This window comes from Populus euphratica, unplaced genomic scaffold (assembly GCF_000495115.2).
Source record: "Populus euphratica unplaced genomic scaffold, PopEup_1.0 scaffold11.1, whole genome shotgun sequence".
In the NCBI taxonomy this organism is placed as follows: Eukaryota; Viridiplantae; Streptophyta; class Magnoliopsida; order Malpighiales; family Salicaceae; genus Populus; species Populus euphratica.
The window spans coordinates 557,366-570,970 of record NW_011499878.1 but is presented as its reverse complement, the minus strand read 5'-3'; the positions used below and the strand labels follow the sequence as shown (position 1 = coordinate 570,970).

General features: G+C 34.3%; 2 protein-coding genes across 3 annotated transcripts in view; both read right to left on the bottom strand.

Moving 5' to 3' along the window:
- The window catches only part of LOC105128742 (casein kinase I-like), a 6,724-nt gene extending 1,775 nt beyond the window's left edge, over positions 1-4,949 (bottom strand). The window contains exons 1-11 of one of the 2 annotated variants that reach the window (XM_011030539.1): positions 4,159-4,949; positions 4,027-4,067; positions 3,337-3,406; positions 2,865-3,013; positions 2,689-2,784; positions 2,417-2,487; positions 1,209-1,270; positions 1,031-1,094; positions 800-884; positions 202-328; positions 43-116 (exon numbers count right to left, since the gene is read on the bottom strand). In XM_011030539.1, coding sequence (XP_011028841.1) covers positions 43-116; positions 202-328; positions 800-884; positions 1,031-1,094; positions 1,209-1,270; positions 2,417-2,487; positions 2,689-2,784; positions 2,865-3,013; positions 3,337-3,406; positions 4,027-4,067; positions 4,159-4,249 — 930 coding nt within the window. In that variant the 5' untranslated portion in view covers positions 4,250-4,949. The remainder of the gene's footprint in view (positions 1-42; positions 117-201; positions 329-799; positions 885-1,030; positions 1,095-1,208; positions 1,271-2,416; positions 2,488-2,688; positions 2,785-2,864; positions 3,014-3,336; positions 3,407-4,026; positions 4,068-4,158) is intronic. The other variant, XM_011030540.1, reaches the window with a different exon arrangement.
- A 5,846-nt stretch (positions 4,950-10,795) lies between these two features.
- LOC105128741 (protein SCARECROW-like) lies at positions 10,796-12,372 on the bottom strand. The gene has a single exon (XM_011030538.1). The coding sequence runs from the start codon at positions 12,370-12,372 to the stop codon at positions 10,831-10,833; it is 1,542 nt and encodes a 513-aa protein (XP_011028840.1). The 3' UTR covers positions 10,796-10,830.
- Between the last annotated feature and the right edge of the window lie 1,233 nt (positions 12,373-13,605).

The window sequence follows — 13,605 nt, the reverse complement described above, 5'->3', positions numbered from 1 at the left end:
TCCCCAAACAAGAAACTCACGCCCACAAGTTTAAGCACTCACCCGTCCTCTAGAGCTGGCACCAATCTGAGGGTACTTCAAAACAGTCCAGTCAAAGACATAGTCAAACTGATAACCTGCAGCAGCAGCAACATGAAAAATTCAAAGTTTTAGTCAAATACCTGCAAAATAACTTAGAGAGAGCCACCGCTAGTAGTTTACCTTCTCGAATAAATAAATCACGAAACAGCCTCTTCAAATATGAATAGTCTGGTTTGTCTTCAAACCGCAGTGATCGGCAGTAGTGGAAGTATGATACAAATTCAGAGGGGTATGACTTACAAAGCACCTGTTAATATGATACAGATTTATATTACCAAGTAGAAGCATGAAAAAAATGTATGACAGGCTGACAGTAAATTAGAGACTAGAATTACCCTGCACTTTCAACATTGGGCCACGATCTAGTGCGGAGACAATGTTCAATGAGAAGTAGTGCATGGGTTGTGATTACACACTAACTTATACAAATAAGGCATTTGACACATTCGCATTTGGAGCAAACACTTTGGACTGTTATTCAAAAGAAGCACATCGGGCTGTGCAATTTTTTATGCTTAATAACAAGCATTCAGCATAGTCTGGATCCCATACAGACAGTAAACTAAAGTTCGTCCCTGGTTTTGCCAGGCTAATTCCCATGCAGTAACTGTGTCCATCAGAATATCAAACTTTTGATCTAGCAGATAACATGAGGTCTCTCACTAAATAAAATTTCATCAATGACATTGTCTATTATTAGGACTTCAGAGCAAATTACCTCAATAGGAGTTGAAACTTTCTTCTCGCTGATCTTATCATATTTTTGCTTCTTTGTGCCAGCCTTTAATCCTTGCCAGGGAAGACTGAAGCAAAGAAATTGCACAAAATGAATGGGCAAAAATGTTGCACAAATTATTCAACATCAAGTAGGAAACAATATCCACTCTCCCCCGCACAAATAATAAAGGAAGAAGTTTTGATTCAAGTGCTTGGCTGCTATATACTCAACCTGCCCCTTAAGAAATACATAAGCACATAACCAAGAGATTCCAAATCATCCCGTCTGCTTTGTTCTGCAAATATAGTAAGAATAATTCCATCAGGTAATGCATTAAATATATCAAAGTATCTTATAGTAAATTCCTGTTGACAATTCAAAATTCATCAAGAGAAGAAAACTGACTAACCAACTCCGAGGTGAGTATTGACACTTGCATACCGTGCGGTGCCTGTAAGGTTCTTGTTCTCCCTATAACCCAAAAAACCTCGTTAAGTTTCTCAATGAAATCATTTTCTACACTGCTTGCTGTAAACAATAAAAACTGGGAAAAATAAATAGAGAGAAGCAAGCACTAATAAGAGATGTAACCACAAGTAGAAAAACAATCACATGTGAGCATGCGCACACGTACACAAGAGATGGGCATGTTCTCCATAAGTCCTTTGTTTTTTCAGTAAATTATCACATCTATCCTTTTCTATACAAGGAGAGATTTCATAGGAGCTGGAATGAAAATTGTTAACAGTCAAAAAAGATCTAGTGGAAATCAAATCTATGATGTCTTTTAGTGATAATAAACTTCGGATAAAATTGAGCAGGATATAATAATTATCTTTTTTCTAAACGTGGAGAGATTGCACAGGACCTGGAACAAAAATTTTGTTAAAAGTCAGAAAAGATCTAGTGGAGATAGAATCTATGAATTCTATTAGTGATAAGGAACTTGAGATAGAATTGTAAGAAGTTTTATATAATATGGCTTATCTCTTGGTACAAAAATTTGATTATTGATGATGATTAAAAACCGTAGTTAATGGAAAAGGAAGAATATTGGACATGTACCAACTAGCCTAACCCATAACTAAATCCAAAAGCCACCATGAGGTCCACGCCATGACCAAAAATAACTTAAATTGAAAAAAAAACAGTAATAAAAATTGAGCAGTTTACATCCAAAATAGAAAACACCCTCGTTATTCGATAGGTGGCTGTATGTTTGGAACTCTATGGAGATGGATCACAATTCATGCATGCCATGAAACCACACTTCAAAATCAACCTTAATTTCCAATATGGCTTACTGCTATCTGCCTGACATTATCCTTGCATAAATCTAAATAAAGCTCAAACTTTAAGGCACAGAAAAGGAGGTAAAATTGCCGTGTTCATCATTCTATGCCTAATATGAGCACAGGCAGCAGTGCTCATCATGCCTGGTAGAGTTTGCCACATTCTTGAAAACAGAAAATCTTATGGCTAAACCTAGTCTCCAACCTCTTCTATTTGCCACTATGCCTAGGTAATGAGAAGTTAACTATCTTGTCTAAATGGTTAGTGCACGAGCGGCTGAAAAATACAATGTACGTGCACTGTGAGGCAAACATAAAAATTTACCTGTATGGAATGTGCTTGTGAGTCTGAAGATCTCTATACTTCTTTGCAAGACCAAAATCGATGGCATATACCTGTATTATATGGTCCCAAAAAATGCATATATAAAACAGAAACAAGCCGGAACCTATAATAACAATTTGAAAATATCATCTCCTTCACTTTAAATATGTAATAAACAAATAAATACAAAATGTAATAAAGATTACACTGACAAGAAAGCATATGTTCTAATTTATTAAGGTAGCTAACAGGAACCACACAGGAATGCATACCTGATTTGCTTTGCGGCCAAGGCCCATCAAAAAGTTGTCAGGCTTTATATCACGGTGCAGGAAACCTCTTGAATGCATGTATTCAACTCTGTTAATCTGAAGCGACAGGGAATGAGGAGGGATTAATTCACAGAGTAAGATATATTCTTTAAGAAGAACAAACCACATGTACTTACTAGTTGATCTGCAAGCATCAGCACTGTTTTCAATGTGAATTTCCTGTTGCAGTAGTTGAATAAGTCTTCCAAACTTGGTCCAAGAAGGTCAATGACCATGACATTGTACTCGGCCTCAACTCCAAACCACTTGAGATGGGGAATTCCAGCTTCATTAAAGGAAAATTAAATTGAATTATTATAAAAACTTGATGTTCATAATACTTCCCCTACATGTAATCCGAATTAAACTTCTTAAGAATATTCAGGGCACAACCCTAGCATGATGCTCATAATACTTCCCCTAAATGTAATCTGGAGTAAACTTCTAAGGAATATTTGGGGCACAACCCTAACATGAAGTGGTATTGAAAAATCTAGAAGGTGCATCCTAAAAAGGATAACATAATCTGCTAATAAAAAAGAATCATCCACCAGTCAAAGATATTTCAAATTTGTATTTGCATGTGTGTAGCAAGATAGAGAGACATACTCCCTCCTTGAAGAAGCATATACAACTTTGACTCATAATGAAGCTGTGGATGCTTGGTCTTTACAGATTCCTGAAATTTAGAGCAAATAAGGGTCAGGAATCACAAGGAATACTGGAGAGAAGAAGACAAGCATGCTCAAAGAAATTCTCATTCAAAATGCTCTCTTTCAGGGAAAAAAAAGGAATACAAAGGACTTATTTTCACATCAATCATGCAGTTAACGATGCAATTTGTATCATCCTAGATACAGATCTGTGTTCCTACTTTCCTTCACTAAGATAAGGAAGAAGCTTAAATTCTATTTATCCTTACAAAGCGCATGTGGCACTCTTATCATTATCAATAACAGTTCTAAATCCTTTAGAAGTAAACTGCCCCCGTCTAAATCTACATCAGTAGATTGTTTGCCTGTTTCAGTATCATTTCTTAGAAATTCGACGCTACAAAAGCAAATGCAATAAAAATTTACATCTCAAATACCCGCTACGCAGTGAAAGAGGAGTATCATATACAAGAACAACTTAAAATTTTACATCTCAGATACCCGCTACGAGTGAAAAAGAAGTATCTCAAAAAACACATTTTTTGGCCAAAAAATCGACAAATAAATACATAAGCAGCTAAGATAACCACTCCTCTCCTCCAAAATCCAAACCAAATAAAAAATGAACAATCCTTTTAGAACATACCAGTTTAACAGCAACTTCCTCTCCAGTTTGCGCATTTACACCTAAAAACAAAAACCCAAATCAAATCACCAGAAAAAACACAAACTTTTAGACAAATAAAACGTAAGAGAAAAACAGCCAAAAACTTTATACCCAGAAATAGCTCCCCAAAAGATCCACTGCCAATCTTCCTGCCAAGCTTAAACTTGCCACCAACCATATGGTCAATCTTTGTTTTTTCCATTTTTTCTTCTTCAAGCCCTCAGAAGCTCTAAAATTTCTAAATTTACCTAGATAGATTTGTGCTCTCCCTTTCTTCTATGCACAAAATCCAAACCCAGCAGATTTACCAGCTTGAAACTAAAACTCAAGATTGAAAACAAAATCGAGAAGAAGAATAAAAAAATCGTAAAACAAGTCAAATACGGAATAAAAAAAAAATCACATCCTTTGATTGTTTTGACAAAAAAAGAAACAGCCAGTCGCGAAGTTAGGGGCGAAAATAGAAAAACCTAATTTGTTTCAATTTGTTTTAGGGAGATCAAACAAAGCTACATTGATCTGATATGTAAAAATCAAATGTAAAAGGAAACTAAATTTTTTACTGTAAATCAAAATTGGAAGATGCAGATCGAGAAAAAAATGGTTTGCGCTTAACAAAAAAATGGAAGTTCGGAGAAAATACGGCGATGTGTTTGGGTTTATGTCTGAGAGAAAACTAAAAAGGGGAAGGAGAGGAGAAGAGAGGATAGAACTCCCCAATCAGGTAGGAGTATTTTATTTTATTTCAAGTATTTTTGTTTTTTTTTTTTAATTTTACTAGTTTAATATAAACATAAATATTCTATTTTTAATTTGATGGAAGGGAAGCGAGACCTTCTCTTGCTCGTCTGCCGTCTAACCTAACACGTCCGGTTCCGGTTCAGTCCGGGCTGTCAGGCTCGGCTGAAAACGTGCTTGCCTTTCTCTTCTTTCTACCCCTTCCTTTTCACCTTTTCTGTTACTTTTTTGTTTGGTGTGTATATATATATATATCTTAAAATTATATTTATAAAACCTGATTCGAGCTAAACTTTACTTCTAGAAGTTAATAGCCTATTCTTTTAGTTATTTTTTAAAAAATATTTACTTTTTAAACAATATGTAATTAGTAGTTTTTAGTGTATTTTTTTATAATTTTGATACTATAAGTTAAATTTTTTAATATATTTTTAAATATAAAATAATTTTAAAAAACATATTATTATTAATCACATATTAAATGATAGAGTTGCGAATTAACAAGACTAAACCAAGTTTTATTTTTTAAATTACTCTATGAAATAATATTATTTTAATAAAAATATAAAAATAATATTATTTAATTAAAAATAGTATGTTTTTATAGATTAAACTTGGATTAGACCATAGACTAGTATTTTTATAGATTAAACCGAAGATTAACAAGTATGATGATTAACAGGTATTACAGTACAATACTGATTAAAATATATTATAAAATATACCTTTCATAGCAATGTTAAATCTATTATTAAGATAATTGACGAGAAATAATTGAAAAGTATCTTTTTATTTCTTCATATTATTCGATACTAGTAACAAACTATCAATGAACGCTTAATATCATTTAAAGATTTAATTTAAACTGAAATATAAATTAATACAAAACAATTTTTATTTAAAATTTAAAAAATACCTGACATTACAGATGTCATGACAGTGTGCATCAATGGCTGGTGTCAACAAGAACCGTGTTGACATGAATCATCAAGCTCACGAGATATACTAATCCAAATTAAAATGGTGGGTAAGGTTGACCATCAACATGATAACACTGTGTTGCTCCTGTTATTGCCTCTTCATCTCTTTCAATTACGTGTTTGGAAATATAATTATAATTATTTTTTATATTAAAATAAATTAAAATAATATTTTTTATTTTTAAGATTAACAATAAATTAAAATATTATTTTTTTATTTTTAAGATTAAAGAATAAAAAAATCTAAAATACATAAACAAATTAATTTTTTATATTTAAAAATAATAGATATAACCGCGTTTTGAAACGCTTACTAAATCTCAAGACTGGATATTTTACATTGAAATTTATTAGGGAATAATATATTCCACCTTTTTTTCTTTAATTATTGAAACAATTAAATTCGCAATTATCATTAGATTTTCTCAACCACCTTAGTCATAGCTCTGGTGCAAGTTTACTCCTCACATCATTGCCATTCTATTTCAGGTAGTTAATTAGTTATGCGATGTGTCTCCAACTGAAAGAAACCTCGGACATCCTTTTTTAACTTCACCCAGTCAATTTTAGCAAATTTCTTTTATTGCATGGACGCATACTTTTAGAATCCAGCATGGACGAATTAGGGCAAATCCCGCATCACGAGTTATATATAAAAAAAAAATAAAAAAAATAAACGAGTTGATGAGCGACGGAGTCATTAAACCAACCTGGAATTTTTACCAAATCAACTGAACTTTTTATTTTATTTTAATCTATACCGTTCCAGGTTCTTGATCTATCGAGTTCCATACCTAACACGTTAGTTAGAGCTTGAAAACAATTCAGCAATGGACAGAAAAATCACACAATTAATGATTTCACTGACATTTTCTTTTTCCTATTTTAAGAGTTTATGCCCCCTTTTTATTTATTTATTTTGTATTTCTCATTCATATTGAACGTTTAACGTCGACGGGTGCCGATTAAAGGGCATTTTTGAAAACTTTTCCTGTAGTTCATACCCATTTCCACTCAAGTTCCCGAGGGAAGTCAAATCTATGAACCTTGACCAAGCAAGCCATGCCAGATTGAATCCACTCACAACCTTGAGTGAAGAAGACGATAACACAAAGCAGTGACGACCAAGAAAAATCGTTAACATTACCTGGTGGGTTCAATTTATTCAGAAAGAAGGGAAAAAAAAATCCAAATCCAGTTCATGCCTGGCTTTAAAAAAAAAAAAAAAGATACAGGACAAGCAAGAACTCGTGATGGGCTCACCAGGGCAATGAATTTGATGAAGAAATTGTCATGCAACATGTTTCAACATTTCCTAGCAGTTGCCAGTGCCATGTTTTTTTTTTTTTGCCCCTCTTGACTTTGCCTTCGAGAGTTCAATGTTTCCACGGGCTCCTCGTCATGTTATCCATTCTCGGACAATTTCCTTCACAGTAGATAACTTATTCTGACCAGCTTGGCGAGCGGTAATCCAGTCAGCCAATGCACGATAAAAGACAAAATATAAACGATATTTTTTAAAAATATTTTCTTAGATTTTTTTTTTAATTTCCTACATTAGATGTGTAGATTTTTTTTTTAATTTCCTACATTAGGATTGATGCATTTTTCAAACACGGTTGAAAACGTGACTGAATTACATTGAATTTCCACGAAGCTGTCCTTGCAAATCAGTTTAGTTATGGTGTAGATGTTGTAAGGCCCCGTTCTTTTTTTTTTTAAAGAATATTATCTGTTTTGGTTTAATCTAACTGATTTTCACATCTCATGGTTATGTTTTTAACAATTCACAGGTCTCAAAATATGTTTTATAAAATTAAATATCTTCTGTTTTATATATATCTGATTTTTAACATTCTTTTCTTGATATAAAATATTACAGTTTTTATCTTAACAAAAATTATTTTCAGCTCTAATCTACTTTTTCTTGTAAAATACTTTTATTTTTACTCGGTTCAATTTGATTTTCACTCCTCATAATTTTATTTTTGACAACTTATAAGTTGAAAATACATTCTATAAGGTTAAATGTCACCTATCTGATTCTGGATATTTTTTTTAATGTGAAATATTATATATATAATATTTTTTATGGGGTATACGTAAGCATATTTTTAAAATTTATAAATAAAAAAGAATAATTTCTGTAAAATGTTTCTCTCCTCTTTCACTGCAACATGAGAGTCTGCCCCACGTGTCCATCATAATTCCAGCACTCATGTACTGTAACTATCTTTCTCTGGTTTATTGATGACAACTGGGCCTCTCTGGATACGACGAGATACACTTGCTCCCTGTAAGTGAAAAGGCACAGCACACATCACCCGGGGAATCCTATGTTCAATTGTTGCATGGCTTCCTATCTCGATATAGAAGAACTATTTGTATAAAGAATAAAAAGATGTTTAATTACATGTTTGGAGATAAATATATAAAAATAAATATATTTTTATGACAATTATGATGTAAATTGATGTCCTCTTGAAGCATAAAAGATGTGAAGATATATATATAATTCGAAGACAATAATAAAACTCGAAAAAAAAAACACACACTACCTCTAAACCTTTCAATCAAAGTATTTCCAGCTCAATCAAAGTTTCACTGGTCAAATGCGTGGCTTGGTTGATAAATGGTCACCTCCCTTTATTACTATTCATGCTTGAGTTCTAAAAAATACCATAAAAAAATATATTTTTATAGTGCATTTTAATTTATATATAAATATAGTATATTTAAGTTTTGATTGAAAATAATTTAATCTTTATGTACAAGATTTTGGGAAAATTTCACGGTATTTAGCTCCATTTTATTTTTATTCCACGACAACTAAGTTCCTCCATTTCTCCTTTAAACTTTTACCCTAAAACTTGCATTAAAGCCTGGTTTTTATATTATTTTATCAGCTACCACCCTATTTATGATAGGCTTAGTGATTGTCATTACACCAACTTTGCAGCTCCTCCTCAAATCATTAACAATCAAACAAAACCTATCATTTCCTGCCTTTCTACAATTCCAACACAGAAACTTTATAATAATAAATTGTAAAAGAATTGCTACTTTAGCATCATCTTTAACTAAGGGCATATTTAAAACTATAATTGTTTTTTAAATTATTTTTTATGTTAAAATATCTTAAAAAAAAATTTTAAATTTTTTTTTTTAAAAATTAATACACTAAAATTAGCTCCTATAACCTCCATGATAGCTTGATTCAGGAGATCCTAGTTCTTGAAACAATTCACCTCTTTGGATTTGAACAGACCCCCCTCCCCAACAAGCATCTCATCAACCATTGATAGGAACAAGATAATTGTCGGTCAATCTTCATCATTCACCATAACTTGTTTGTTTTTGTGTTATAGATGAAATTTCCTATTATTTTCATTATCACTGGTACTATTTACCAAGAGAGAGTTCATTACTCAAGCCCACCTCATTAATCCTCGGGTCAACTTATTTCTTCTTATTAACCCCTTGTGGCCCATGTAACACAGCCCTTTTATTACCTAACTTACTAACTGTGCCTCTTTTAGGCCTGCTTTTATTTCTGATGTCCACCTCTTCCTTTATATCTTTTACCACAATCACCTCACTTGAATATATTTTTTTTTTTTTTATTAATAAACATATCTTCTTCATTGTCCTGCTTTTATTTCTGATGTCCACCTCTTCTTTTGTATCTTTTCCACAATCACCTCACTTGAATATTTTTTATTTTTTTTTATTATTAATAAACATATCTTCTTCATTGCTCCCCATGTACACCTCCCTTAGTACATTAAACCCACACTTTAATTTTAACAATTTCCTTACTCGTCAAACTTGTTTTGGAAATAGTCCTATTATTCACGAGATTTTTATTAGGGTCGTTATTACTTGCCATAATCGGTTCTTTCCTAACATTACTTTGTCGTCTTCGTGCAGCCACCATCCATTATCCAAATTGTTCTTCCACCTCAAGTCTAGTAGCTCGACCACTCTCCTGCTGTATAGGACTCCGCACCATATCATCATCATCTTTGCTCTCATTCTCAATGATTATCACCTCCCTACTCTCCTCGTGATTTTGATGTGCATGGGAGTATTGTTTTTTTCTCTTTTTTTGACCATATTGGCCTCGTCGCAAATTCTAGCATAGTTGATCCTTGTGCTAAAAGATGTGGTACGACCCCCTTTTAATGTCTTCCTTATATGATCGCTAATTCTTCATGATACAAAATTATTATAGTATTCCATGGTTAAATCTGGCAATTTGACCTACACTGCAACCTTTTCGGTAATCGTCTCATATGGATCAAAGTTTAGATGTCATGTTCGAACTATCAAATAAATGATAGGCCCTCCAAAATGAACATATTCCCTACCTTCAGACTATGAGAATTTTTCCATAAAAAATTCATTTCCCAAATCGACTAGGCTGAAATGTCTTTGGATCCTCCTCATCATTCTAAGCCTTTTCATGAGATACGTGTATCCCACTTCACGTACGTCCCATGATCTTGATGATCAAAGTCTGTTTCCAAGGTTCCCTTGGACGTCTCTTTTCCTCTGCGCACAATTTGATTACTCCTCATCCTCCTATATGTATTCATCCATAAGCCCCTCCCCTCTATTTAGATTATCCAAATAAGATGACCCCATTAGATAATCTTAATTCATAGCTAAGCCCACTCCTTCTAGATCTCCCCATCAGCTCCTTTGTTTGACGTTTCTTCCGTTTGTTGCTTTTCCCATATCCACTTTGATCTTCTTATTGGAACGTGCCAACAAATCTGCCTCTCCAGAATTTGGCTCTGTTGCTGTCTAGCTAGAGAGCATTTCACTAAGTTACTTTGTGATCTGGTTAAATTTTATTTTGCTATATGTAGCTGTATAGTGGGCATTGATGGTAATTTCAAGCTTGTAGCAGTGGCAATGTCATAACTTTTACAGTTGGATTAATTGGAGAGAGCTAGAATTTAATGTGAGTTCCACGAGAAATTTATAATACTCGCCACAGATTAATTACTAGAAAACACTAAAAATGAAAAATGAAAACAGTACTGGAATTAATTAGATGCTATCTAGAAGCACGTGAAGTCCAAGCAGATGCAGTGAACAAGCTAGTATCCTTCCAACCCAGCCTCAAAGTTCCATCTCCTTGCACAAGGTTATAGCCATGAGCAGGAGGGAACATGTTCAATATAAGTTGTGCTTGAGCCATCGAGTTTCCACTCATTGCCAACTGCATAAAAGAGCTCTTAGCTAGCTCACTTCTCCAATGCCTGAACTTGTCCTCACCGCTTCGTGCAGGCCCTCCGATTGCCAATATATTGTTGATTTCTCTGTAGAGAAGGCAATGCTCTATCCTGTGCCTGCCTGGATCATCGCAAGGCAAATATGCACCAAGGGAATCAAACAGTGTTGAGTAGTAATGCAGAGAGCCCACGAAACGGTCCAAGAAAGATCCACCATGCGAGATGTCTTGCTCAACTAATGTGATAACTCTTGGGGCCAATGCTTCAAGAAGTCTCAATGTCTTCCAATCAGGTCCTGTGGCATCATAGAGGGAATGCTGTAGCCAATGCACGGCTAGTGTTTCACCCCTCCTGAGTGGCACCATTGACACGTCAATTTCTCCAAATTTCTTTGCAATTGGGTGGAACTCAAATGGCAGTCCAAGTCGCCTAGCGAAATTGGAAAGTTGTTTCCCTGTCTCCACCAAGACTTCCATTGATGAGCCCATGCCGGTCATTCGAACTTGGGGTGGACCCTCAATTCTGGTGGCCAGGATGTGAAATAAGGCCGGCCATTGCAAGCCTTGCATGATATCAAGGTCGATTATGTGAACGCAATCGCGGCGTTGAAAAGCTTCAAGGATTGCTTGGTTGGAGGTGAAGTGAGCAAATTTGATAAAAGGAGAGACATTGTTAAAGACTTGGAAGGAGCTATGAACGCTCTTGTGGTTGATTAATGGAGAACAAATACCTAACCACGAGTTTATAACCCTACTACCCATGGCCTTAGAAAAATAAGCCACAACCCTTTCAGCACTAGAAGGGCCGTAAGGAGAAGCCATCTGAGTCAGCTCAAGCAACATTCTGTGAGCTTCACCAAGATTATCAACTGATATAGCAACAGCACACTCCAACAGTAGGGTTATTAAGTTCAAACCGTTTTCATCTATCCTACTCATGCTTGATCTAGCACTCCCTTCTTTTTCAGAAATGTTTGCCTGGTGTACTCCAAGCTCATGGCTCCATTGGAGCTCTTCCCCATTTCCATCAAAATAGCTTCTCCTCATAGATTTCTTCGGCCTAAAGTGATCACCCAAGAGTGACGGGACAATACTGTTGTCCCCATAGACCATTCGTGTGCCTGTTTGCAAGCTGTCATGAGTTTCCGTATCCGGCAAGTCATCAATGAGCTGCTTTGTTACATGTTCTACCCACTCAGAGAGCTCATTCCTCTCCAAGTTCACGCAGCGATTTTCAATCACTGGCTTTGGGAAGGGGTTAGAAATTGGAGCTGGAAATCCTACAGAGGCACAGTGATCCCATATTGGTTCATGGGGCTGTATCAAATCAAGAGCCCCATGAGCCATTTCATAGGCTCCTTTCATCACTTTAGCCCCTATTTAAGTGTAAGCTTAAGCTATATGAACTACAGAGAAGGGGATCAGAGAGACAGTACTGGAGGTGGTGGGAGGGTGAAAAGGGGAGTTGAAGTCCATTTTTAAAGAGAAAGTGAAGGCAAAGGTGACCAAAGAAATGGTCTCTGATATAACATTTTTTTCTTTTTCTTTTTTTGCAGCCCTAGTTTAATACAACAGGAAGGCCGGCATAGTCGGCCATATAGATAAAGCTAAGTAATTAGATGCCAAAAACACGTCGGTTTGGTAGTGATTTCCTCATTTAATTTATCAGATTACGTATGTATTCTACAATTATCTTAAATTTAAGATCAGAATTTGTGGACATATATTGCAAATTATTTAGTGAAATAGCATCGGTACGAATAATTAAGAGGAGGGATTGAATAATACTATCTTGTGAGTGCAATTAAAAAGATTATGAATTAATTACTGTCAATTTAAAACAAAACCACATCATTTTAAGATATTAAAAAGTTAAAACCGAAGTAAAATCATGAATTAATCCATCATATGAACTCCTCTTCAATTTAATTTGAAACCTAACCTTAGAGTTTGCCAATCTTCAAATTAACTAATTATCAAGCTAGGAGCTAGGTTAGTTTCCACTGGATCTTAATATATATGGTTGATATTTTCCAGCTCTATTTAATCTTGATTATATGTAGAACTCGTAATTGGCTGCGTGTATATATGTATATTTGTGTGTGTGTGTAGAACTCGTAATTTTATACAGATTTGCAATAGAAAATACATGCATGTTGCAAATTGTTGTGCACATGACTTCAGATTTGAAACCCTTTATGTTGAAATTGGTTTCGAGACCCTTGATCAGTAAGGCTGTGTTTCTGAGTGAGTATTTTTTTTTTATGGATTTAATTTGTTCACATTAAAAATAAAAAGAAATTATTTTTATAAATTTTCAAATAAAATAATAATTTTTTTAAAATAATACTTTCAGGTTTGCACAAGCGGCAGGTATTAGCTCCATGGTGAAAGTTTTGCAGGAAATTATAAGATTTTTTTTTTTTTTTTCTGATAATGGAGAGACAGCCTTGTTTCTCTGACATTGATATGCATATGTGGTGGTCCAAATCAAGCTACGACACCATGAAACTACTTTGTTAAGCCACAATGACTGTCAATATAATTAATTAATTAATTAATTAATCTTGATTGATGATGCCTATTAGAAACAAAGGA

What these genes read in the sequence shown, in the direction of transcription:
- LOC105128741 (XM_011030538.1), bottom strand. Translation starts at nt 12,372, where the DNA reads ATGAAAGGAGCCTATGAAATGGCTCATGGGGCTCTTGATTTGATACAG.